This window comes from Herpailurus yagouaroundi, unplaced genomic scaffold (assembly GCF_014898765.1).
Source record: "Herpailurus yagouaroundi ecotype Mexico unplaced genomic scaffold, PumYag 29, whole genome shotgun sequence".
Lineage (NCBI taxonomy): Eukaryota > Metazoa > Chordata > Mammalia > Carnivora > Felidae > Herpailurus > Herpailurus yagouaroundi.
The window spans coordinates 103,015,424-103,041,293 of NW_024412377.1; the positions used below are offsets into that span (position 1 = coordinate 103,015,424).

The 25,870-nt window shown below is 38.7% G+C and overlaps 1 protein-coding gene and 1 long non-coding RNA gene across 4 annotated transcripts in view; one reads left to right on the forward strand and one right to left on the reverse strand.

The window, feature by feature from the left end:
• Positions 1–25,870, forward strand: part of MRPS27 (mitochondrial ribosomal protein S27) — an 89,324-nt gene that overhangs the window by 13,412 nt on the left and 50,042 nt on the right. For 2 of the 3 annotated variants that reach the window (XM_040451111.1, XM_040451119.1), the window contains 2 exons: positions 3,345–3,415; positions 5,914–5,972. In XM_040451111.1, the coding sequence (XP_040307045.1) occupies positions 3,345–3,415; positions 5,914–5,972 (130 nt within the window). Of the gene's footprint in view, positions 1–839; positions 947–3,344; positions 3,416–5,913; positions 5,973–25,870 lie in introns of those variants that run through there. The other variant, XM_040451130.1, reaches the window with a different exon arrangement.
• Positions 6,405–6,920, reverse strand: LOC121014720 (uncharacterized). The gene is made up of 2 exons (XR_005783393.1): positions 6,734–6,920; positions 6,405–6,491 (listed from the first exon to the last, which is right to left on the reverse strand). It is a non-coding gene; the product is annotated as an uncharacterized LOC121014720 (long non-coding RNA).

The following is a 25,870-nucleotide window of genomic DNA, read 5'->3' on the forward strand; positions in this document are numbered from 1 at the left end:
AGAGAGAGAGAGAGAGAGAGAGAGAGAGAGAGAGAGAGAATGAGAGAGAATGAATCCCATGCTGATAGCTTGGAGCCCTAAGTGGGTCTCCATCTCACGAACCAGTGAGATCATGACCTAAGCCAAAATCAGGAGTTGGTCACGTAACCAACTGAGCCATGCAGGTGCCCCTGAAATTTTAAAGTTTTAAAATCCTGCACGTGATTCAAATCCTCAACCGGGTTTGTGAACAAGTACCCTCCTATACTTGGAATCATGCAGGATCCTTAAATAAAATCTTTTATGACCTTAAATCATCAATGGTATTGTTTTCTTCAGATAAGAACATTTTATACTAGTATACATTTCATTTCTTGGACATACTTTCACATTGTCTATACAGCTTTAAGTTTCGGTAAATGAAGATGCATTTTCCCATATGGCTTTTGTGGACCTCAGCTGTCTGCTGCAGTCCTGAGGAGCTGAATGACAGGGAAGAAAGCATCTTCTGTGGCACATTTTTTTGAACAAAACCTGGGCATTTGTGGGCCCCTCACTGAAACACGAAGTGTTTTTTTGGCTGTTGAAGTCCGTGGTCCAGAAGCCTATGGCGCTGGCCCTCTGTAGGCCACAGCTGCTCCAGCTTTCCTGGCCATCTCTGCTCTGTGCAGTTTTCTGCCTCATTCATCACGCCAACACTATCGTGTAAGGTGATTGGTCACATAGAATATTTAGCAGCAAACCCCTCTCTGACTTATAATATGCAAATGTTATTCATCTGATGCTTGCTATGCAGCTGTTGCTTTTTTGAGGCCCCAACCAATTTCACTTGACTGAAGAAGATGTCTTGGTGTGAAGGACTAAAATGGAATCTTGAGTTATCACGCTACAGAAGCCAACTCAATCCAACGTGTATCAAAAAGATTTGGTACCATGAGACTGCTGTTTAATATCCCTTTCTGAGCAAGTAGGTTTAACAATAGTAATTTGCCTTAATGTGAAGAGGTTTTAGAGACCTCCATGTGTGTCTGTTTTAATAGTCTTTAATTACCTGGTGTCAATCCCTTTAAGGTAGTTGTAAGAAAAGTAATCACATTTACATTATATCAGGTTTTTAGGGTTTTGTGTTGCTTTCCCCCAGTAGCTACTGAGTCGTTGAGAGCATTACTCCAGGGAAAGGAAAGAGGAAAAAAAATGGCTAAATGCACAGCAATAGGTCTTCAAGAATTACTTGTTGATTGATTACCACTGCTTCTTCTAAGTGTAAAAGACAGAAAATACAAAAAACAAACACAGACTAGCTTATGTAGGCATTTGTAGGTCATAGAAAATATTTTGGATTTTATTCCAAGTATGATAGAAAGCTGTTGGCTGGTTGAGAAGAGAAAATGACAGTATTTGATTTATCTTTTTTTAAAAGTCTTGCTCAGACTGCTGTGTAGCGGTTAGATTGTAAGGGGGGGGCAATAGTTAACATGACTAGTCGGGAGGTGTGAGATTAGCAGTGGTAGTAGGAAAAAATACATATTTATATTTATGTTTCAAATCTAGAGCCTTTAGTACTTGTTGACAGTTGGTTATAGAGTGAAAAAGAATGGGGTTGAGGAAGACACCTAGGTTTTTGACCTGAATAAGCCAGTAGATGTAATAGCTGTTTACTGAGATGAGAAAAGCAAGTTTGAGGGAAAGGTTGTAGAATTAAGAGGACCTGCCATGTTTAGATACCTGTTAGGCATCCAAATGGAGATGTCACCTCTGCTGTTGGAAACACAAGTCTGAAGTTACAGGCAGAAAGAAGTCAGGGTAGGCATATATACGTGGAGTAAATAATCCGTAGATGATATTAAAGCTGTGGGAGGGCATGAGATCACCCAGGGACTGAGAAGATGGTGAAAAGTCTACCACTGAGACTTAGGCACTCCAGCATTTAGAAGTCAATAAGAGGAGATTTTGCAAAGGAACCCAAGAAAGTGAAGAAAGAGTACAGAATGGTCAACTATGTTAACATGCTAGTGAGAGGTCAAGTAAGATGTGGATGAAATATTAACCGTTGGATTTAACACTGTGGAGGTGGTCTTTGGTGTTAGTGGAATAATGGAAGCTAAAACGTGATTTGAACGAGTTCAAGAAAGGACCTAAGGAAGTAGTAATAGTTGTGTCAGGGATGACTGATTTGAGAACTCTTGCTGCTGAGGGGAGCAGAGCAACGGAGAAGTTATCTGGAAGGAGATAGGAGGTTAAGGGAGGTTTTTGTCATTTTGGTTTTTTGTTTGATAAAGTTCATCCTTTATTAAAAAATAGAAGGCAGAGTATATGTGCATAGATGCTGGTAGCTTGGAGACCTGGTGGGAGGAGGATGAAGTTCTGTTGATTGCTTCTATTTTATACTCAGGGAAAGAAGACACAAAACCATGAGCTCAGGGGAAGAAAGAAGGGGAAAGAACATATTGTAACTTTGAGAAGCAATGAGAAGGTGTGAAATAATTCTTTTGAGAGTATGTTGCTTGGTGTTTCAGATCTTTTTAGACTCTGAGATAACAATGTAATCTCAGGAATGCCAAGTATTTCTGTGGATATTCTGCTCAAAGCAACCAGAATAGGAATTAGTTCAGGCCAAAAATTACTAAACGTAGTCAGAATGCCTCTCAGATTTGTTCAGAAAATGTGTAAAAGTCATTTCATAAATTCCAATCTTTAAATTTTTGAAGAGCTAATACAGCTAGCTACCTGGTTCAAAATGCAAAAAGAATAAATGTGTAAGCAACGAAGGATCTCCTTTCTTTGGTTCCCTACTATGTAATTCCTTTCCCTGGAAAGTGTCAGTGATAACACTTTCTTCTATTTCCTTCCAGAGGTACTTTATTGATCCACTGTTTAAAAGCTAACTATATGGTCGAGGGCATGGGTGGCTCAGTGGGTTAAGCGTCTGACGTCAGCTCAGGTCATGATCTTGCGGTTTGTGAGTTCAAGCCCCATGTCGGGCTTGTGCTGACAGCTCACAGCCTGGAGCCTGTTTCAGATTCTGTGTCTCCCTCTCTCTCTGCCCCTTCCTGGCTTGTGTGCTCTCTATCTCTCTCTCTTAAAAATAAATAAACTTTAAAAAAATTAAAAAGCTAAATATATGGTAGGATTTTAAAAATAATCCTTACTCCAGTTAAGTAAACCATTTTTTAAAATATTACTAATATTCCTTCATCCTTTCTAATTTATACAAAAATGATTTATAAAAAGAGCAAGAAAGAGCATCTGTTTTAATAATGACTTCACAATGTTGGCAGCCATCTGGTAGGAGTTGTTATCTGTTAGATTTTTCTTAAGAAATATGTGTATTTGACAACGTTCTTTTTCCTTCTTTGTCTTCACAGCTGATCTAGCATCTTTAATGGATAAAACATATGAGAGAAAGCTGCCTGTTAGTTCTTTAACAATATCACGGGTAAGAAAACTTAAACATCTATATTTTCAAAGGAGGAGGATGAGAGGCTCTTTATTTAAATGAAGCTGTGTAAATAAAGACTACCTTTCATAGGAAATACTCTTGCATAGTAGGGTATGTTTTTGTAGTTACTAATAGATATTTTGTGGTAAAGTAGCAAATTTCTATAACTGAAATAAAAAGTAATAAATTTACCAGACTCTGATGTCAGTGATCATTGTTGTGTATCTGATTTGAATTTTTCTAGGATATGATATTCTGTTCTATGATACTATGATTTTTTTATGTTGATACACCCTTCAAAGTAGTAGTATTTCACTTGTTAATATTTGAAGTGATTTTGATATTTGAGAAAGTCTATAAAAGAATGGATATTACTGTTTAATACTGCAGTGCAGTGGAGCAGAGGATAATATTAGGCTGAAAATCAGGAATGGTAATTGATAGTAACTTACTGAACACTTTCTATACCAGCTCTTGTACTAGCTTCTTAATGTACATTATCTCTATTAATTCATATAATGGCCGTATGAGATAAGCACTGTTAACTGCATTTTATATGTAAGACTCAGACTGGTTGATAACTTACTCAACTGCACACAGTTCATAAATAGAAAAATTGAGCTTCAAACCCAAATCTCTGTGACATCAAAGTCTTTCTCAGGGGCGCCTGGGTGGCGCAGTCGGTTAAGCGTCCGACTTTAGCCAGGTCACGATCTCGCGGTCCGGGAGTTCGAGCCCCGCGTCAGGCTCTGGGCTGATGGCTCGGAGCCTGGAGCCTGTTTCCGATTCTGTGTCTCCCTCTCTCTCTGCCCCTCCCCTGTTCATGCTCTGTCTCTCTCTGTCCCAAAAATAAATAAACGTTGAAAAAAAAAATTTAAAAAAAAAAAAGTCTTTCTCTGTTGCCTCCCTCAAGTAGATCTGATCTTTTCTTTATCATGAATTCATTTTGTGACATTAGGCAATTGAGCCCCTCTCAATTTCTTCATTTCCAGTGTGGGATCAGTAGTATCTCCCCACAGGGCTGGTATGCTAAAATGAGATCTTAATTGTGAAAATTCTTTGTAGAAATTAATGGCACCGTAAAATTCAGGATGTTTTTAAATTTACATGAGGAAAAGTAAAGAAACCCTTATCCTTTTTAGTCTCAGTCTTTTCTTTCTGCCTCTTGATATTTTCCTTTTAGTAGGGAAGCAGTTTTAACTAGGTCATAACCTAAATTGTGTAGCCTCAATTTTCAGAGGGGGACTGAAAAGCCATTGCTCATCTCTTACATGATGGATAAGATTTCTGTATGCCATAATACCTGATACTTGTTTAAGCAGCACTTGAGAGCTTAAAGAGCTTTCACGTACATTTTCTCACTGGAGTCTCACACTCTTCAGTGTAGGTGCCCTTATTCTTTTAATGCAGATGGACCAGCTAAGTTCTGGAGTGGCTGTACCATCTGTCTTTGCCACACAGCAAACACTCACTCAGGAGAATGAGTTCTCAACTTTAAGTCCTGTGTTTGAATTGTGTTTTATCTGCTCCTTAATGAGATTTCTAAATAAAATCCTTAAGTCCTAGACATTTTTAGAAAGCCTCTCCGCTTTTGCTTTTTTTCTTCATAAAGTTTCAATTTTAGGCACAACATGCATTTTGTCCTATTCCATCCTTTTTGCCTGTGTCTCCTATAGGATAGACTACATCCTTGGAATAATTATTTTTGTTTGTTTCTTTACTTTGGAGTTAGGAGCATACACAAGGATTTTATGGTTCAAAGGAAGACTTTGTTGGTGGAAGGATCACAGGTTGACTGGTTCATAGCAGGGTCAGGGTAGGAAAAATGGTCGTAAGGCTACATTTTCTAAATTTAGATTTTCATCTCTTGGGCCATATTTTTTCAGCCATTAGAGTCTTTCTCCTTTCACCTACCTGTTCTCATGTTTGGAGTTTGGAACATAGAGAAAATATCAGGATTTAAAGATAAAGGGAAATATTGATAACTAATTATAAACATAGTAGGAGGAGCTCTCTCGTTCTGGGCAAGTTTCATGTTTGGTTTTCAAACAGTTTTTCTTATCAAGGTTGATCTACACATAGAAAAACAGAAGGCTTTGTGTGTTCTTTGCATTAGCACAAAAGGGTTTCAAGAATGGAGCCGTACCATGGGAACAGTGTTCGAATAAAATGGATGTCCTATGTTTTAAAAAAAAAAATTTTAAGTTTATTTATTTTTGAGAGAGAGAGCAAGTGAGCATGAGCTGGGGAGGGGCAGAGAGAAAGGGGAAACACAGAATCCAAAGCAGGCTCCAAGCTATGAGCTGTCAGCACAGAGCCCGACACGGGGCTCGAACTCACAAACCATGAGATAATAACCTGAGCTTAAGTTGGATGCTTACTCAGCTGAGCCACCCAGGTGCCCCTGGATGTCCTATCTTTTTTAAGGTCATTGTGTGAATCAGGTCCTATATGTAGCATAATCTGTATTCAAAGTTTATTTTTCTGTCTTTCAGTTTGTGGACAACATTTCATCTAGAGAAGAGATAGACCATGCAGAGTATTACCTTTACAAGTAAGTTTTCCATTTGATTTGACTATATATTCTCTCACAAAGGGTGGTAGGTATTATGCATAATGTTTAGCACCTTTTTAAGTTTGTGTTTTGGAGATATTTCCATATCAGTATATAGATAGCTTCCTCATTTTTTATAACTGCATCATATTCCATATTGTGAATGTATTATTTAAACCAGTTCTCTATTATAGGACCTTTAGGTTGTTTGCTCTGTCTCTTTGTAGTAGGTGTAGTATAATAATTAACAACCCTGTACACATGTAACTTTACACATAATCCTCATAAGTGTATACATTTGTAATTATAATAGCTGCTGCCAAATTGCTTTCTATTGAGATTTCACCAGCTGACATTACTGCCAGCACTGGAGTAGAAAAGCCTATTTTTACAGGTTGGCCAACAAGTGTTTTCACACTTTGAGATTTTTTGTCAGTCTGATAGGTGAACAATTTTATATATCTCTTCTCTCCCTTTCTTATTCAGATGGAAGTACAGTCTATATCCACTATTCAGCACCTATTTTTTTTTTTAAATTTTTTTTTTTTTTAACGTTTATTTATTTTTTTGGGACAGAGAGAGACAGAGCATGAACGGGGGAGGGGCAGAGAGAAAGGGAGACACAGAATCAGAAACAGGCTCCAGGCTCTGAGACATCAGCCCAGAGCCCGACGCGGGGCTCAAAGTCACGGACCGCGAGATCATGACCTGGCTGAAGTCGGACGCTTAACCGACTGCGCCACCCAGGCGCCCCTCAGCACCTATTTTTAATTAACACTATATTGTAAAACTTTACGGACATTACCACATTTGCTTCATACTTTCCCACAGCTGTGAACAATCCTACTGTGAACTACAGACACACTCACCTGTGTGTACAAAGAAAAAGAAGCTTGTTCACTACAGCACCATCTGTGGTAGCAAAAGATGTGAATAACCTAAAGCTTGTTAAATAAGGGACTGGTCAAATAAATTCTGATTTTTTTTCTTATAGTTTCATCTATCAGATCAAAATGATACCTTACAACTTTTTATTGTGATTCCTTGTTGTGATTTAAAAAATGTGATTTATGATTTGTTCCAATTCCTGGGTTTCAAAAATAGATTCAAATTGACGCTTAAAATGTTTTGGGGTGCCTGGGTGGCTCAGTTGATTAAGCACCTGACTATTGATTTCAGCTCAGGTCATGATCGCATGGTTTATGAGTTTGAGCCCCACATCTGGCTACGTGCTAACAAAGTGGAGCTTGTGTGAGATTCTCTCTCTCTCCCTCTCTCTCTACCCCTCCTTAGCTTGCACTTTCTCTCTCTCAAAATATATAAGTTAATTAAAAAAATGTTCTTAGTAAGCATTACATTAGAATTTGCCATTTGTCCTTTGTTTTGATTAAGAGAGTTTTTTATTTTTTCCATCTGGGTATTTTTTATTATTTCCTTTAATGTTTATTTTACTTTTGAGAGAGAGCATAAGTGGGAGAGGGGCAGGCAGAGAGGGGGACAGAGGCTCCCAAGCGGGTTCCACAGTGATAGCAACAAACTGGATGCGTGGCTTGAACTAATGAACCTGAGATCAAGACCTGAACCAAAGTAAGACACTCAACCAACTGAGCCATGCAGGCATCCCCTAGGTACATTTTTTAAAGCTTTCTTTATATTAATGAAAATGTATTCAGTTTTCTTTTACATGATTTTGCTACATAGTAATGAGCCTTTTTTTTTTTCTTTCTTTCTGAATTGGATAAATTCTGCCACCTTTTTGGTGTTTTGTGTACAAATGTAAATCTTAAGTACATTAGATTTCACACCTGAAATATACTTATTTAAAAGTTTATTTTTGAGAGAGAGAGAGAGTGTGTGCACGTGGTAGCAGGGGAAGGACAGAGAGAATCCCAAGCAGGCTCCATGCTGCCAGTTCAGAGCCTGATACAGGGCTCGAACCCATGAACAGTGAGATCATGACTTGAGCTGGAACCAAGAGTCAGACGTTCAACTGAGTGGGCTACCCAGGCGCCCTTAAAAGCATTTATTTTAAATTTAAGATTGCCTTTAATCATTTCATAATTTTAAATTCTAGTCCTGAAATCATAATTGCAAGTGCTCTCCTAAATATAAATGTATTCTTTAATGAGAGTAAGCCCTGCCTTTTTTAGTGGTTCTTTGGCACCATAGGGCTCCTTTGATAGTTATTTTTGCCTGTGGTGGAAAGTGTATTCAGGCCACCATCTTCCCAGTTCTTGTTCTTTTGCTTTGTTGATGGCAAAATGCAGAAAATAGTTCCAATGTCTAAAGAGAAATTATTTCTTAGAATTCTGTCCTGTGGGACACAGTGCCATGATTTTGAAAGAAATACAACCCAAATTTACAAGTACCTCTGTAGTGTATAATTGATTTCAGTGATTCAACATTCAGCAAGTGTTTACTGAGCACCTGTTACATGCCTAGGCTGTGTCCAAGGTGCTGGAGTATAGAGACCAAGTTAAAGACTGTCCCATTCCTCATATGTTAAAGTTTAACTGAGAAATTTAAGTCCCGCCTTTAAGACCATCATGATTCCTCTCATGATGTCAGTTTTGTTAGGCCTCTTACTGAAAGTTTCCTAAACTGTCTCCTGTTTCCATATAGGTTATATAGAAGACTCTTACCCATCTTAAGATGGGTCACTGTTTAATTTGACATCCCATCCTTTGCTTAATCAAAACTGAGGTTCCAATATATTGAATGTCAACTATACTTCAATTAAAAAAAAAAAAAACAAAAACTATTGTTCTAACAATGACATCACTTTATTTCTGTTGTTTCTCCTCCCTTCCATTGCCAAGAAAATTGGCTCTCTTTTTCTCAGCCTTTTTTTTTAAAGAAATAAACATTTTTGTGACTTCATGAAATTACTGTTATATGTGTATGGGACTAGGTATCACCCCAAAAAACTGCATCAAGATGTAGATAATGGAGGTTGGCTACATTCACTCATTAGCTAAATGTCTCATTCCTGCTTTCCAGCCTTAGAGAATATATAAAGGTTGTGCCTCAGCAAAATTAGAAGTTACAAGTAATGAATTCTCAAGGTTTCTCTGCATTAATTGAAGTCAGGAATGTCGATCCAAAAGACACCAAGGGCCTGTGGTATTGCCACCAGTTAGGTCTTCAGCATGTAGTGGTTGTGATGCCCGGCATCCCCACATGGGATGACTTTAGACATCTTAGAGATGTTTATGATCACCAGTCTAGAGTAAGGAAATGAAGCCATTTCTTAATCCCAAATAACTGACAGCTTCTTGGGAGGATTTCTCACTCCCCAGGCAGTACCATCTTTGAGGGTAGGGCCCACAACAGGACTTTGGGCTGCCACCTCTGTCATTGGCTCAATTCTTTCTCTCCCTCAGCCTGTGCGGGTCAGGCTCAGCAAGCAGAGCCTAACTGCTGCGTTCTCCCATCTTCTAGTGATCGGTCTCCCCACTGATGATGTAAGCAGTGTTAGAGCCAGAGAAGTTTGGAACCTTGCATGACCAGTGGAGGGCTGACTGAGCATCTGCCGTTGACTCAGGTGCACAAGTTCCAGCAGTTCAGGGTGCTGCTGGCACAGGCCGGCTTGTTACCATTCTATCCTCCCGGGAGAGAATTTTAGCCTTTGACTCTCCTGAGGGACACAGGTTTAAAAGTTTAGAGGCTTCAAGATTGAGATTCCCACTGTCTTGTAAGGAGAGTTAGAAAGGCTGCGTTTGAGAGAGTATGAGGGAAAAGAATATCCAAACACCCCTATTTGACCCCTGGGGGACTGCAACCTGATGATCAGCTTTTCCCCCCACCATTCATTAAACAACAACAACGAACAAACAAAATCAAAACCAAAAACGAGGAAAGGGCAGTGATGCTTTAAACAAAGGAATAATGTGAACTAAAGGTGATTAAAGCCGTTAATACCAGACACTATATAGGTTGACAAGAAAAAGAGTCCCTGATAATATTCTACACATCTAATGGGAAAATAAAACCAAGAGTAAAAATGAGTACAACAGCACAAGCGCTGAACTGAAGTACAATAAACAAAATCCGTCAGTAAGAAACAAGAGAAGGCATGCTAAGGACTGGTGGGCTATAACAAAATAAAGGAAACAAGATTAAAATAGAATAAAAAAGTGCAAAGAAAATGAGGTAAGAAGAACCCGATCCCCCACATACTCTGTTCACACCATATGTATAGATATGGCTGGGAGAGTGGGAAAATAGGCATAGGCGTGCTATTGCACTCGTACTCTCAACAGGCCGAATAGTACCTTCTTTGTGAGTGCTTTTCAAGCTGCTTCCAACAAGCCTTGGAGCTGATTGCTCACAGGGGCCTCGGGGCTGTGGGCTGGGGAGGAAAAGGCAGTGACAGAGAAGCCAGGCAATGCTGCCACCAGCCCTCTGCTTCTGTTTCTGCTTCTGTTTAAGCCAGGGAAGCTGTGCCTCCAACTGCTTTATGTATATGTTGGGGTCTGTGGAGAGAATGTAGAGAGGTCTATGAACTTCAATGAGAATAAAACTATGTATTTATTTTCACTAAACTATCAATAATATTTAGCATTTCCTTCAATTATAAATATTTGCAACAGATCACAGTATTATAAGCAACATCTGTGTCTTTCTCACTAATAAAAGCAGATTATTCAAATCTCACACGTTTGTTGCAGATCTCTTGACAAATTATGCTCATCACTGCTTAGAAATTAAATTTGGGGGGGCCCTGGGTGGCTTATTTGGCTCCGGTCATCATCTCGTGGTTCGTGAGTTTGAGCCTCGCTTTGGGCTCTGTGCTGACAGTTGAGAGCCTGGAGCCTGCTTCAAAGTCTGTGTCTCCCTCTTTCTCTGCCCTCCCCCTACTCATTCTCTCTCTCTCTCTCTCTCTCTCTCTCTCTCTCTCAAAAAAAAAAAATAATACATAAACATTGCATTTGGAATTAAACTACTGCTAGATAGTGTTAATTCGTGCATTAATACAGAAGCACATGTTCCCACATCTTAAGGATTTTTTTAATATTTTGATAATTGCATTTCACTGTAACTGGTTTCCTTTGTGATCCTGTGTGCTTTTATTTTATGCATTTAAAACATCATTCTGAGAAGGAGTTTATGAGCTTCATCAGACTGCCGGAGAATTCATGCCACAAAGAAATGTCAAGAACCCTGCTATGAGATTGTGTTTGAAAAGTCCTTTGCTTAGGTTTCCTCCAGGCCTTTTGAAATTTTCTAGGTCTTTGTTTTTTCCTTCTTACAAAGAAGGCTTTCTTTTCTTATTTTAGTTTAGACTTTATAGAGTAAGACGAACATATGGTTTATAGGTGTGCTGTTTTCCAAATGAAAGCTTAAATACAGCCAGTTTCATAAGCTTCTCCACAGAGCTTGAAGAAGATGTGGGGAAAGTGAAGAGATGCAGACTGGCCAGAGATGCTGTAGGCAGGAGATCATTGCGGGGGCGGGGTTGAGCAGGATACACTTCTGCCCGGGTTTGGTATCGCCACCCATCCGTTCTCTGGGCTTGGTGAGGGAGAAGCCATGATGCTGCTTAGCAGTAAGCAGAGGTGTTAAGGCACTGAGGAGAAAAGTAACTGTGCAACCAATGGCTGCTGAGAGGAAAGGGCCCTTCACAGGGCATCTGACTGCTAGGCATAAGAAGCTGACAGCTCAGTTATGCTCTATATTTGCTAAAAAAGAGTTTTATATGCCCCGTGTTAGTGTGAAAAGGAGTTGAGCAAAATATTTTTCCCTTGGGCATAGGATTAATTTCTGTTTCCTACCCATGTACCCTCTCTTTGGCATTGGAAGAAAAATGTCTTTCTGTCTTTGCTTTACTATAGACTTACAACATTCCTAAGAATTAGATTTGCATCTTTATTTTACTGATGCCGAGACTAAGGCATAGAGATTCCCTGAGAGCAGCCAACATAGATGGTATGCACGTAAGCGGCTGCCTAACCCAGGCAGAGAAGGGAAGCCAAAAGGATGTAATGTAAACAGAGGGACAGTACTATGAAAACAGCAGTGTTTGCACAATGGAAGATATTATCAGTAAGGGTCCCAGTATGCTTTTTTTTTCAAGGAAACTGAGACAGAAGGAATTCCATAGAGACCAGAGTATAGAGCATGGTAAAGCAGGAGAAAATTAAAATTAAGAGATAGGAGGAAATGTGTTATATTTTGTGTAGTCTCTGGGTTGTTGATGGTACTTGGTTTCTAAAGGCTGTGGTCTTAGCTTTTTCTCCACAAGAGATCCCTTTTAAGATCTGTCAACTTGAATTCTGTTATAGTGAGCTTACCTAGAGTTTTCCTTTATCAGTTGGTGAAAAGTGTCTCTTTCTCAGGCTACCTTGTCAATAGTTCTGAGCTCAGGACTCCCCAAGTCCATGTGTGCTGCCCACATATATACACGTGATCCCCAAGGCAGGCTCTAATCTCCATTTTCAGGAGATAAAACTGTATGTGATCGGTAAAATTGTGGCATCAGTAAAAGCCATTGTTTTCATGGTTCTAACAAGCTTTAACAATTCCTGTGTTGGTATTTGATTACTGAATTAATTGAATGCAAAGTCAAGCCATAAAAACTCCTTCTTTCCATGTGTATCTTCCTCTTCACCAAGGATGTTTGCAAATTACATCTTTAAAGTCTTATTTAGACTTTCCGGTACTTTTGACACCATGGCAGTTTAGCATGCATAAAATTAAACTTGTTCCTTTTACTGTCAGAGTGTCAGTAATCAGAACTGATAATTTAATCTGCAGCACAATTATCATTCTTGAAGGCTAAGTGATAGAAATTTCTGATGTACATAACATATTCTCTCTATTTTAAGAATGTAACATTTTTTAAAAATAGTCTTGGTTTTTAGCAAAAATGTGGGGAATACTGAATTCATTGCCTTATAATAAGAAGAGATTGTCACAGAGCTGCATGAGGTTTTTTTCCTCAGAATACAGCTCCGTATTGTCATGGGAAGTGACCTGCCACCCATTAATGAGCGGAAGTCAAGGTAGTGAGTGTGGCAGGCTGTGTGCTGCCAACACGTTCATCCACACCGTACCTTAGCCTCAAGCATCTCTCCTGAGTTGCTTAACTGACCTGGCAGATAGCAGGCATCCGTGGTTGGGGACGGATGGCAGGTCAGCAACAGCTGGGGTGAGGCAGATGGCAGCCTGCATGTCTCCAGGTCCCAGGTTGGCAGCCAGTCTAAAAAAGGACGGTCCAAAATAGCTCCATTCTTTCAATAAACAAAAATATCCCTGTGGCTCCTTGGAAGGTGAGCGCACTACCCTAGGCCCATGTTGTAAGAATCTGTGTCTGTCTGTCGAAAGAGGGGAAGGTGGGAGCTGATGAGGAGCTTAAGCAGTAGTAATTTTCCTTTGCAGGCATGGAGATTGTGTATTACAGCAATGAAAGGAAATCAGAGATTTTTCTGTTAGCCTGTTGCCAGGTGTCATTATGTTTCAACGTTATTAAGAAACGAGTAAGAGCCCAAGAGGAGGGAAATGACTTGTAACAGCATTTTTAAAAAACACTTCCATTCTTTAATATTGCCGAGTGCTTTATTTACTTCCTATTTGCTAATCCTTACCACAGGTCTAGGAGACAGTTTCTTACTGTTAATGGCTCTGCAATAGAGAATAGTACATTGTCAGGGGCACTGTCTGCACCTTGCCAAAGACCCGCTGGAGCAGTGTGCTGGGAGTTAGGGTGAGAACTGTGTCCCCAGCTCCTTTAGACTGTGCACTTAACTCCTGACCAGTCTCACTGCAGCCTGGGGGCCTCATCATACCAGAAGGGTGACCTTCAAGGGTATTTTCCTGGCTTTTGTCCACACATGCTACCTAGCTTTCCCAGCGGGATCTGATACCTTAGATAGGTACTTTATTTTTCCGGGGTGATGAGTCCCCTGGAGGCTCTCATCCTAGGAGTCCATAGCAGTCCAGGCAGCTGCAAACATCTATGTACAAAGCTTTGTAGGGACCGATGCCTTCATTTCTTTGTGGTAAATACCTGGGAGTGGAATGGGTGGAGCATATGGTAGGTAGACATTTTCCGAACTGTTTTTCAAAGTGGTTTTACTGTCTTACCATCCCAACAGCAGTTCCAGATCCTCCACATTGTTGCCAACACGTTTAGCCTTATTAATAGGGTTTAGTGGTATCTGATTGTGGTCTTAATTTATTTTTGCCTAAATGACTCATGATATAGAACATCTTTTCATGTGCGTTTCTGCCGTGTCTACATCTCCTTTGGTAACATGACTGTTCAACTCCTTTTCCTATTTTTCTTTTTATTGGATTGCTTGTGTTTTTATTAGTGGGTGTTGAGAATTCTTTATCTCATAGTTGTGTCTTTTTGCTCACTTAACAGTGATTTTCAGAGGGCAGTTTTTAGTTTTGATGGAAGTCCAGTTTGTCAGTTCTTTTCTTTTATGGATTGTGCTTTTGCCACCAGTGGAGAAGTTTTTGCCTAGCCCAACAGCATAAAGATTTTTCTCCTGTGTTTCCTTTAAGTTCCTAGCTTTAGGCCTCATAGTTTGGACTGTGATCCATTCTGGGTTATGTGTTGTATATGGTGTGAGGTAAGAATCAAAGGTAATTCTTTGGCATAAGAATACCTGGTTGTATCGGCACCGTTTGTTGAAAAGTCTATTCTTTCTGAACTGAATTACCTTTGAGTTTCTGTGGAAAATCAGTTGTTTGTATATGTGTGAGTCTACTTCAGTACTGTTTTGTTCCATTGACCTCTGTTCCATTGCTATCTTGATGCCAGTACCACACTGTCTTGATGCCTCTAGTTTTATAATAAGTCTTAAAATTAGTTATTCTAAGTCCTCCAACTCGGTTCTTTTCCAGAATCATTTTGGCTGGTTCAGGTCCTTTGCATCCCATATCAGTTTTAGGATGTGTTCTCACACACATAATGCACACACACACACACACCTATGAAATAATATCCATTACAAAAAGTAAAAGATTATGTTGATCTACAGGGGCGTGATTAATTATTAGCAGTACAATACGGGCAATGAAAAGAATGAAAACTTTATTCATATTTCCAATGGAACAAGTTATAAAACGCATTCAGTGAAAAAAAGTATAGACTTTTTTTATTACGTTACCATTGTGGATTCTATGTAAATGTAATATGTGTATATGTACTTTGATACATTTGTGTGTATATGTGTTTATATGCATAGACTGTCTCTGGAATGGCATATATATACCCACAAAAACTGGTAATACTGGTTTCTTTGGGGGAACAGTCCTGGGTGATTTTTTTTTTTTTTTAAAGACCTGGGTTGACTACTGACTGAATTCTCTCTTGTACCTTCTGAATTTCATATCATGGATATATATTTATTATTCAAAGAAAAATTTTAAAAAGATCCTCAACATAGTTATCAGTAGATTCTTTCTTTAAATTTTTTAAAAATCTTTATTTATTTTTGAGAGAGAGAGAGAGAGAGACAGAGTGCAAGCGGGGAGGAACAGAGAGACTGGGGACGGGGGTGGGGGTAAGACGCAGAATCTAAAGCAGGCTCCAGGGTCTAAGCTCTCACCACAGAGTACCACGCAGGGCTCGAACTCATGACCCTCGAGATCATGACCTGGGCCGAAGTCGAATGTTTACCTGATTGAGCCACCCAGGTGTCCCTCAGTAGATTCTTGAGAAGTATATATCATAATAAAGGTATTTCAGGAATATTAATAACAGTAAATTTTGGATTGAAAGGGATAAGTGTCGAAGGGAAATTAGTTGTCTGCATAAGGTGATAAAAGGTCTGTTCTGTGGTAGTTGACAGTGGAAATGAAGAGAGAAATGTTTTGCACATAGGAAGGAAAAAAATCGATCAACAGGATTAGTGACAGGTTAAATGTGATGATACAAAACAAGGATCAAAAATGAGGTGAAAATGGAACTTCAGGTAAATGAGAAAATGGCTAGTCCATTGATGGAAGTATTGAACCGGAAGCAGATTTAGACAGCAAGACAGCAAGATGGTAGGTTTTTCTTTGGTGTTTTTACTGTACATGTCCAGATTTCTGAGTTTGCTGTATCACGTCTTATATCTACGAACCACATTTGAACTGTTTCAGAGGAACTAGTCACAGACTTTTGGAGAAAGAACAGCTGGAAAACATACCTATGTTGGGGTCTTCCTGATGTCCTAGTGCCAGCTGGGAAATTTTGGAGTAGGCATTCTCTCAAGTCCTGTTAACTTTCAGAGTCTATGAAATTGAGACTTGGGCAGGCAGGCTAAGCAGTCTCTTACGAGCCACGTAACAAATCCAAGCACTGGCTACAGATGAAGGCCTCACTTCCAATTCACAGGCTCATCAGTTAGACCAACGTATCTCATAGTGCCAGTTCTTTGTCCTAAGGCAGCCTAAGGAATAAAGCAGAACATAAAGACTCAGTGAATACTTGAATACCTTATAACAGAGTAACATAAAACTAATTAAACTCAGAAAAAAACTAGCATATACAGAGATACAACTGTAAAAAAATGCATAATTATGGAAAAAAAAAAGTGTAAAGACCCTGAAGGAATCAGGATGGCAGGAAATAGGTGACATGGATTTTAGGACCAATTTAGTTTCCACTTTGATCTGTAACTTGGAGCCAGTTAATGAACTCTCTGGAGATTAGCTTTCTGGATGAGCAAATGATCTTGGATGCTTCCCAAGTCACCATGCATATCTAAAATTCTGTGTTTCTCAATCCCATTGATCTAGAAGCTAGACCTTATCACCAGAAACCTCAGACTTTGAAAGCCTGAGATTCTGGTTTTTGTTTAGTTTCTTACCCAGGACTTTACTTAAATAGTGGAGTTGAATTTTCAGCCACATTAACTATGAATATCTATAGAAAAACTAGTGAATATAGATAAACAACAGAAAGTGTAAGGGGATCTCTTAATCTCTTTTGGATTTGGGTGACATTCTTCATTTGCTATCTTCTTTGTAAATACTTTTAGTAAATCTCTTGGTATAAGAAGCTGGGTATTCACTCTTATTTTCCAGGAAGCCAGTTTTTTGTATGTTTTTGATACTTTCCTATTATCTTTCTCTGGAGGGCCCACAAAGCACCTATTCTTGATGCCTTGCATATACATGGAATTTAAAAGCAAAATAGATCTATTTTGATAGCTGCTGAACCCTCTGTGGATTAAACCTAAAAAAAGTTATGTAGTTTCATATAAAAAGATATATCCCAAGTTGTTTTTTTCCAGAGCATAAAGTCCTTTGATCAGAAGAAGAAAAAATCATTTTCTTGGCCGTTTTCATAACTGCAAAGTCATTATCAAGGTAGCAGAAATTATAGCTATAGGACAGAAAGACATAACTGTAATGTCTTATGCTTAGAGTGTCTTCAGCAGGATTTTGCATGTAAGGCAGTTTGATTTAGAGATAATTAAGAAATTTTCTCAGGAGCAGGTATGGTATTTAAGGGAAAGATAATAGTTACACAGAAGTTTCAAGGAGACCTTTGTGAGAACTGATTTCATCATGAGTTTTGAGGCCACTGGCAAGTAAATTCCGAAGTATTTTCAGATGCCATGTGTCTAGGCAACAGGACACTTGAGGAACTAGAAGTAATTGATATGAATTCTCTTTGGTGCCCATGCTTTAATGATTTTCTTGATAGATTTCCAGTTATGTTTGTTTTTACATACAGACTTTATATTTTGAGATCTATTCTGTTCTTCTTTTTAATAGCAATGCTGATTTTAAGACCCATGGTGTACCACATTTCATAGCTAGTAATGGGCAAGGCTGGGACATAAAACCAGGTTGTCCAACTCTAGGCCAGTATAGCACATAATCAGTATATTTATGACACACTGGCTATTAGATGGCTCTGTGTTGGATGTTACCAAGAGCTGAAATGCAGATCGGCCATTTGTCTTCATTGATGAAAGCCATGCAGAGTTTTGATATATATATGTGTGTATGTATACACACACACACGCGCGCACACAGCTTGTTATAGCCCTCCATTTTCTGAGATAATAGCAGGTACTATCTGTTAACATGGATGGCACACTTTCACAGAGCTTTCACACTCCAACCAGAAATGGACTGCTATTCTCTGAATGCACCACATGTTTTCTTCTCTTTGGCCTCTCCCCATCTCCTTCTGATAAAATGCAACCTTTCTTTTAAGGCCTGTCCCAACCAAATACTGCTACATCCATAAATTTGCCCTGATTTTCACCATTTGAATATGATCTCTCTGACCCTCTTCCAGAGAATTTTCTTTTTTTTTTTTTTTTTTTTTAATTTTTTTTTTTTTCTCAACGTTTATTTATTTTTGGGACAGAGAGAGACAGAGCATGAACGGGGGAGGGGCACAGAGAGAGGGAGACACAGAATCGGAAACAGGCTCCAGGCTCTGAGCCATCAGCCCAGAGCCCGACGTGGGGCTCGAACTCACGGACCGCGAGATCGTGACCTGGCTGAAGTCGGACGCTTAACCGACTGCGCCACCCAGGCGCCCCCAGAGAATTTTCTTTTATCTACTCAGGGGTGCTTAGTTGGTTTATTTTTTTTTTCTTTGACTAGTCAGAAATATGTATTTCTTATTTTTTTCTTTACTTGAGGAGCAGTATAGTATAGTAGATAAGAGCATGAATGGGGTGCCTGGGTGGCTCAGTCAGTTAAGCATCTGGCTTCAGCTCAGGTCATGACCTCACAGTTTGTGAGGTTGAGCCCCGCGTCAGGCTCTGTGCTGCCAGCTCAGAGGCTGGATCCTGCTTTGGATTCTGTCTCCCTCTCTCTCTGCCCCTCCCCCTCTCACACTCTGTCCCTCTCTCAAAAATAAATAAACGTTAAAAAAAAAAAAAAAGGAGGGGCGCCTGGGTGGCTCAGTTGGTTGACTGTCCAACTTCGGCTCAGGTCATGATCTCACAGTCCATGAGTTTGAGCCCCACGTTGGGCTCTGTGCTGACAGATCAGAGCCTGGAGCCTGCTTCAAATTCTGTGTCTCCCTCTCTCTCTGCCCCTCCCCCACTCATGTTCTGTCTCTCTCAAAAATAAACATTAAAAATTTTTTTAAAAAAATAAATAAAGGAAAAGAGCATGGCCTCTGGAGCCAATCTGGCTAGATTTGAATCCCAGATGTGCCATCTGTTAGCTGTTTGATTTAGTCACTTATAGTCTCAGTCCCTCAGTTTCCTCATCAAAATAGGGATTAAAATAATTCTCGTACTTTAGAGTAGATCCTTAGAACAGTCTTGGCACCAAGTAGGTCGGTGCTCAGTAAGTTTTAGCTTTAATATTGTCTATGATGCATTGTAACATCTTGAAGAGCAAGGACTATTTCTTCCCCAAATCTCTCTCCTTAGGGAAAACATTTTGAACTCTAATTTCAGTTGCTAAGTAGTCCTTCACTATTGTCACTACCCTCACCTAAGGCATCAAGGTGCAGAGTATCAGGACTCAGGGATAGGGAGAAATAGATGCTTATGAATACTCCTAGTTTAACACTCAGATGGAAAGGATATCACAATTTGGGGAGACACTCACTGACCCTAAGAGACAACTAATTGAAGGTCCCATGTATCTACCCTTATTGCTAAGCTTACAGCGGCCAAAAACCAGAAGGGGGCAGCAGAAAGTCATCTACTTCTCATCTGTGGAGAAGGGAGAGAAGCCCAGAAGTGATCAGTTGCCAGTTAGGGACAACCTGCACCAAAACTGATGTCCGATAAGATGTTATTGAATCAGTGATCACAGTGCACATTGGAACTGAAAGGAGAGGTCTCCTCTGAGGGCTGGGAGCATGACAGAACATTTAAAGAGTTGAGATAGAGGGGCGCCTGGGTGGCGCAGTCGGTTAAGCGTCCGACCTCAGCCAGGTCATGATCTCGCGGTCCGTGAGTTCGAGCCCCGCATCGGACTCTGGGCTGATGGCTCGGAGCCTGGAAACTGTTTCTGATTCTGTGTTTCCCTCTCTCTCTGCCCCTCCCCCGTTCATGCTCTGTCTCTCTCTGTCCCAAAAATAAATAAAACAAAACAAAACAAAAAAACGTTGAAAAGAGTTGAGATAGAAATTGAGGGACTGCTTCCAGTGATGTTAGCTCTGATGTTTGGAGTATACAGGAGCAGCTCAGAATGTCTGAAGATCTTTAATGCTGTCAACATTCCCATTTATTTTATTTTACTGTTCCCCCCCACCCCATCCCCGATGTAGAAATTCAGAATTCCTATTTGTGTGGCCTATTGTGTTTTGGAAAATTGGGCTGCAACTTACAAAAGAAAAATCACTTTCTTTTTAGTGTATTTCCCTCCAGGCTTTCAACTACATCTTTTCATTTAATTTGTTTTAAACTAGTTGACACTAACTCTCAAATATCTTCTATAAGCTAATGCAGTTCCAACCAAAATCTCAGCAAAATTTTTTGTGGAACCTGAAAAGAGGATCCTGAAATGCAAATGAAAGAGTAAAGGGCTAAGAATAACTAAGATATTTTCAAAAAGACTAAAATGATTGGTCTACTAGATAACAAGACTTCGAAAGCTATGGTAACTAAAAATGAGATGTTGTCTTAGACTTTTGGAACTAAATGGAGAGAGCCCAGAGATGCATCTATACACATATGGAAACTACCATGATAGACTTGTACAATGGAATGCCATCCAGCATTGAGAAAGAATGAACTAAAGCAGTACATCTCAGCTTGGCTCTCTCAAAAATGTAATGAGTGGAAAAAAGCATGGTGAATAATCATGCATACAGGGGCACCTGGGTGTTTCGGTTAAGTCGGTTAAGCGTCTGACTTCGGCTCAGATCATGATTTCATGGTTTGAGTTCGAGCCCTGCATCTGGCTCTCTCTGCTGTCAGCATGGAGCCCCTTCAGATCCTTCTCTCTCGCTCTGTCTCTGCCCCCCCCTCCATGCTCTCACTCAAAAATAAACATTAAAAAAAAAAAAGAATCATACAGCGTAACATTTAGGTAGTTTGAAAACATGCAAAGCAGTACCCTGGTTTATATGTTTATATAGATGCATGTAGAAAATGTAAGAGTGTGAAAACGCTTTAGAATGAAAAAGTTGAGGATATCATTTACCTGTGAAGAAGGACAATGTGATAGGAATAGGATCAGGAGATGTCTATAAGGAGGCTTCAGCCGCATTTAAACTCTTCTCCCACCACACAGAAAAATAACCATTTTTACATTTGTTAAGAAATTTATTTGAATAGATTTGAGGATAATTCCTTCTTACTTCCTGCTTGAAAAATCTTGAGATAGGACTGGCCCACCTTGGAGCAGAGTCTACCTTGTCCAGAAAGTTAGGGTAATATACGTGTTTGGGTGAGGTAACTACTCACTTTCTTTCTTTTTAATTTTTTTTTTTAATGTTTATTTCTGACACAGAGACAGGGCATGAGTGGGGGAGGGGGAGAGAGAGAGACAGACAGACAGACACAGAACCTGAAGCAGGCTCCAGGCTCTGAACTGTCAGCACAGACCCCAACGCGGGGCTCAAACTCACAAACCGTGAGATCATGACCTGAGCCGAAGTCAGTCGCTCAACTGACTGAGCCACCCAGGCGCCCCAAGTAACTACCCACTTTCTAAGGATAACAATCTTGGCCTCATATGGCTCTTTTCTGTATACAGTCCTTTAAAAATGTAAAAACTCTTTTTAGCCCAGAGCCTGTACAGAAATAGGCTGCAGACCAGATGTGGTCCATAGACCCTTGTTTGCCAACCTTTGATCTACACCCTCATTTTCTCCTGTCCTTAAAATTTTCAGAGAAAAATCCCTGTATGTCATTTCGTCCATCCTTACTGTTTTGTTTTGTTGGGAAAGAAGTAAAGACTAACATATAAACTAACTGCTGAGCTATCTGATTTTGCAACTTGGAGCTTGAGGGGGGGACAATCAGTTGCATGGCTATTTTGTATCCCATGAGGGGCATAGGTATAAATTTCATCAGCCCTGTAACAAATGCTGGACAATAGCAAATGGCTGGCATGTGCTTTTTTTTTTTTTTTAACCTAGGCCCCAGAAGAAGAAAGATGACCTTTTTAACTGATAGATACCCAATTTACACAGATATTATTTATTAATACTGATAAGTTGACCTTTTACTTAGGCATTTCTCCTATATAACTACTATGCAATGATTAAAATCAGAACATTTAGCAGGACTACAAGAGTGTGATCTAGTATATAGTCCCTATTCAAATTTTGTCAGTTGCCTCATTAATGTTCTTTATGGGTCCTAGCCCAGAATCCAAACTAGGGTTGTACTTTATATTTAGTTATCATATATCTTTTCAGTCTCCTTTAATTTGAAACACTTCCTCAGCTTTAATGTGTGTGTGTATGTGTGTTTCCTAACCTTGACATTTTTTAAGAGTACAGGCCAGTTTTACTGTAGAATGTCACCCAGTTAGGTTTCTATGATATTTCAGTTATGCAGTTATGGTATTTCCTAGGAAGGAAGGCATTTGTGGACAGGAGTACCACAGAAGTGATGTTGTGTTCTCAGTGTATTTTACCAGGCATTGTGTATTGATCATTACAGTATTGGTGATGTTAAGTTTGATCACCTTATTAAGGTGGTATCTCCCAGATGTCATGACTTGATTTTATTCTCTAAGTTATAATCCATTACTTATTTTGAGTCTCAAAATGTCCCCTATATGGTGAGTAGGAAACCCTGCTTCTTGCATTGTTTTGATATGTTCTGTCCTTCTTTGAGCATTTTTTACTTTTCTAGACAAAACATCTTTTAATGTCATCTTACACCATACCTGCCCCAGCCTTGGAACCGGCCATTTTTCTAAAGAGCCCCAGTTCTTTTTAGAGGGAGAATGGCATTCAGAAGTCAAAATCTGCTTATAGGAAGTGCTCATTGCTACGGAGTTATTATTTTTCCCAGACTTTCTCAGTGGACAGAGCTAGCATATCAGTGTATCCATTCATGTGGATATATTTTTATATGTATTATGTTTATATTATATATAAAAAATATATATATCTTTAAACCATCTTCTTCCTGAAGTTTCCAATTCCAGTCTAACACTTCAAGTTTCCTTGTGGACTTGTCCCTTCTCTAATTTTGTAATTCTCTTCCGGCAGTGAAAAATCTGATTCTCAGTATCTTTTGTCATCTATCTGTTTTGCAAATATTCTCTCCCAGTATATAAGGCTTTTCTATTTGTTTTCTTTTTTTTTTTTTTAATTTTTTTTTTTTAACGTTTTATTTATTTTTGAGACAGAGAGAGACAGAGCATGAACGGGGAAGGGGCAGAGAGAGAGGGAGACACAGAATCAGAAGCAGGCTCCAGGCTCTGAGCCATCAGCCCAGAGCCTGACGTGGGGCTCGAACTCACGGACCGCGAGATCATGACCTGAGCCGAAGTCGGACTCTTAACCGACTGAGCCACCCAGGTGCCCCTCTATTTGTTTTCTTAATGACATGATTTGATGAGCAGAATTTTTATTTTGATGAAATCTAATTTAGCTATCTTTTACTTTATGGTTATTGTTTTCTGTGTCCTAAGTAGTTATGCCTACTCCTTAGTCATAGATATTCTTCTATTTTCTTCTTTAAAGTGTCAAAATTTTAGATTTTATGTCTCAATTTCATTTTACATATCAGACCAATTCTTGAATATGGTATGAGTGTGGGTATTCTTTTTTTTTTTTTTTTCTTTATGGATGTTTCTGCTTTCTGTATTGTTTTCCATTCATCTGTCTATCTTACTGCAATACTATACTCTTACTATTATAAGTCTTGAAACCAGATAGTATAAGTCCTTCAGCTTTGTTATTTTTTAATATTATTCTGGTTATTTTAGTTCCTTTACCTTCCCATAAACATTTTGGAATTGGGTGGTCAATTTTTCTTAAACAGGCCTACCTGGATTCAGTTGGAATTTTGTTAAATCTGTAGATCAATTTAAGAAGAATTGGCATCTTAATTGGGACCTTATATGACATCATAAAATATTGAATCTTCCAACCCATGAACACGGTTTAACTGTTTTTTTTTTTTTAAGATCTTATTTCTCTCAGCAATGCTTTATAAATTTCATTGTAGAGACCTTGCAAGTCTTTTGTTAAATTTATTTCTAAATATTTTACAGATTTTGATGTTACTCTAAGTGAAGTTATTTTTCTGAAATTTGTTTTCCAAATTTTTCCTTCTAGAAATAGTTGATTTTTGTCTCATGACCTTATATCCTGAGAGCTTGATAAACATACTCATTAATCCTAGTAGTAGATTCCTTAGTGTTTTCTACATATCCAGTCATGTTGTTTATGAATAGAAATACATTTATATCTTTCCAAATTTTAGCCCTTTCAGTTTCTTTTTCTTGCCTTATTGCACTAGCTAGGACCTGCAACACAATGTTGAATAAAAGTAGTGGAGGCAGGTATCCTTGCTTTTTGTTCCCAGTCTTGGCAGGAAGTATTTAGTATCACACCTTTAGGAATGATGTTAGTTGTGGGTTTTTCATAGTTGCCCTTTATCAGTTTGAGGAAGTTCACTTTTAGTCCTAGTTTCCTGACAGTTTTTATCATAATTGGATGCTGAATTCTGTTAAATATTGTTTCTTCAAAGATCAATATGATCATATGGGTTTACTCCTCCATTCTGTTAGAATAGTGAATTACTTTGGTTTTCAGATGTTAACCCTGCCTTGCATTCTTGGGATGAATTCTCAAGAATGTATTGTTCAGAAGTATTCTTAAAGTAAATTTGCTAATATTTGTCAGAGATACTTGTGTCTGTGTTGCTGATAATACTGGCCTCTAAATTTTTTTGCTTATAATATCCTTGTGAGGTTTTGGCATTAGGATTATGTGATGTCATAAAATATACTGATAAGTGTTCTCTGCTTTCATTTTCTAAAATTTGGTGTAAGATTTATATTATTTCTTTAATATGTGATAGCATTCATCAGTGAAGTCACCTGAATGGGCTTGGAGTTTTCTTTTAAAGATTATTTTAATCAGGAGTTCATATTTTTGAACAGACGTGGACCTCCTCAATATAATTTTAGTTTGCATTTTTCCTTATTGGTGATGTTGACACACTCTTACATGCTTAACGATCATTCATATTTCTTTGAACTTTCTTATCTTTTATCCTGTCTTTTGACTGCATTGTTGGTCTTTTATTAGTTTGTAGGACCTCTCAATGTTTAGGGAATAGCTTTGAATGATGAATATTTTTATTTTTCTCATTTCTTTTTTTGTTTTTTGTAAATTATTTTGCTTTATGATAGTTTTTGCTATGTAGACTTTTTTAAAAAATGTGATTGAATTTATCAGTCTTTTCTTTTATGGCTTTTACATCAAACTAAGAATGACATTCTCCATCCCAAGAAATTTCCCCCTATTTTCTTTCGGTGAATGTATGCTTTCATTTTTAACATGTAAATATACAATTGACCTATAGTTTATTTTGGTTTAATTGTATGAAGTACAGATTCATACATACATATACCCACATTTTTTAAAAATGGCTACACATTTATCCTAATGCCATTTTTTGAATAATCCCTCATTTGCCTGCTGATAGTTTATGCTGTGTTAGCATATACTAATTCCTTGTTTGAGTTTGGGTCTGTCTCTGAACTCTGCTGTTCCACTGATCTGCCTTTTCATCCAGTAGCATCATACTTGTTTTAATTAGCTTCTGAATATGGTTTAATATCTGATGAGGAAGTCCACAATTCTGTTCACTTCTCTGCTCAACTTCCACTATTTCCCTTTCTCTTTTGTTTAATAACCTTGTTAAATTGTTAGAAATATTTTTCAAATACCTTATTTGAATATACAGTCTTTCCTCTTTTCCTGTAGTGGGGAGGCTGATGGTTGAAAGTCTCAGATATGTGACCCGGGCCTCAAATAGCCTTTAGGTCAT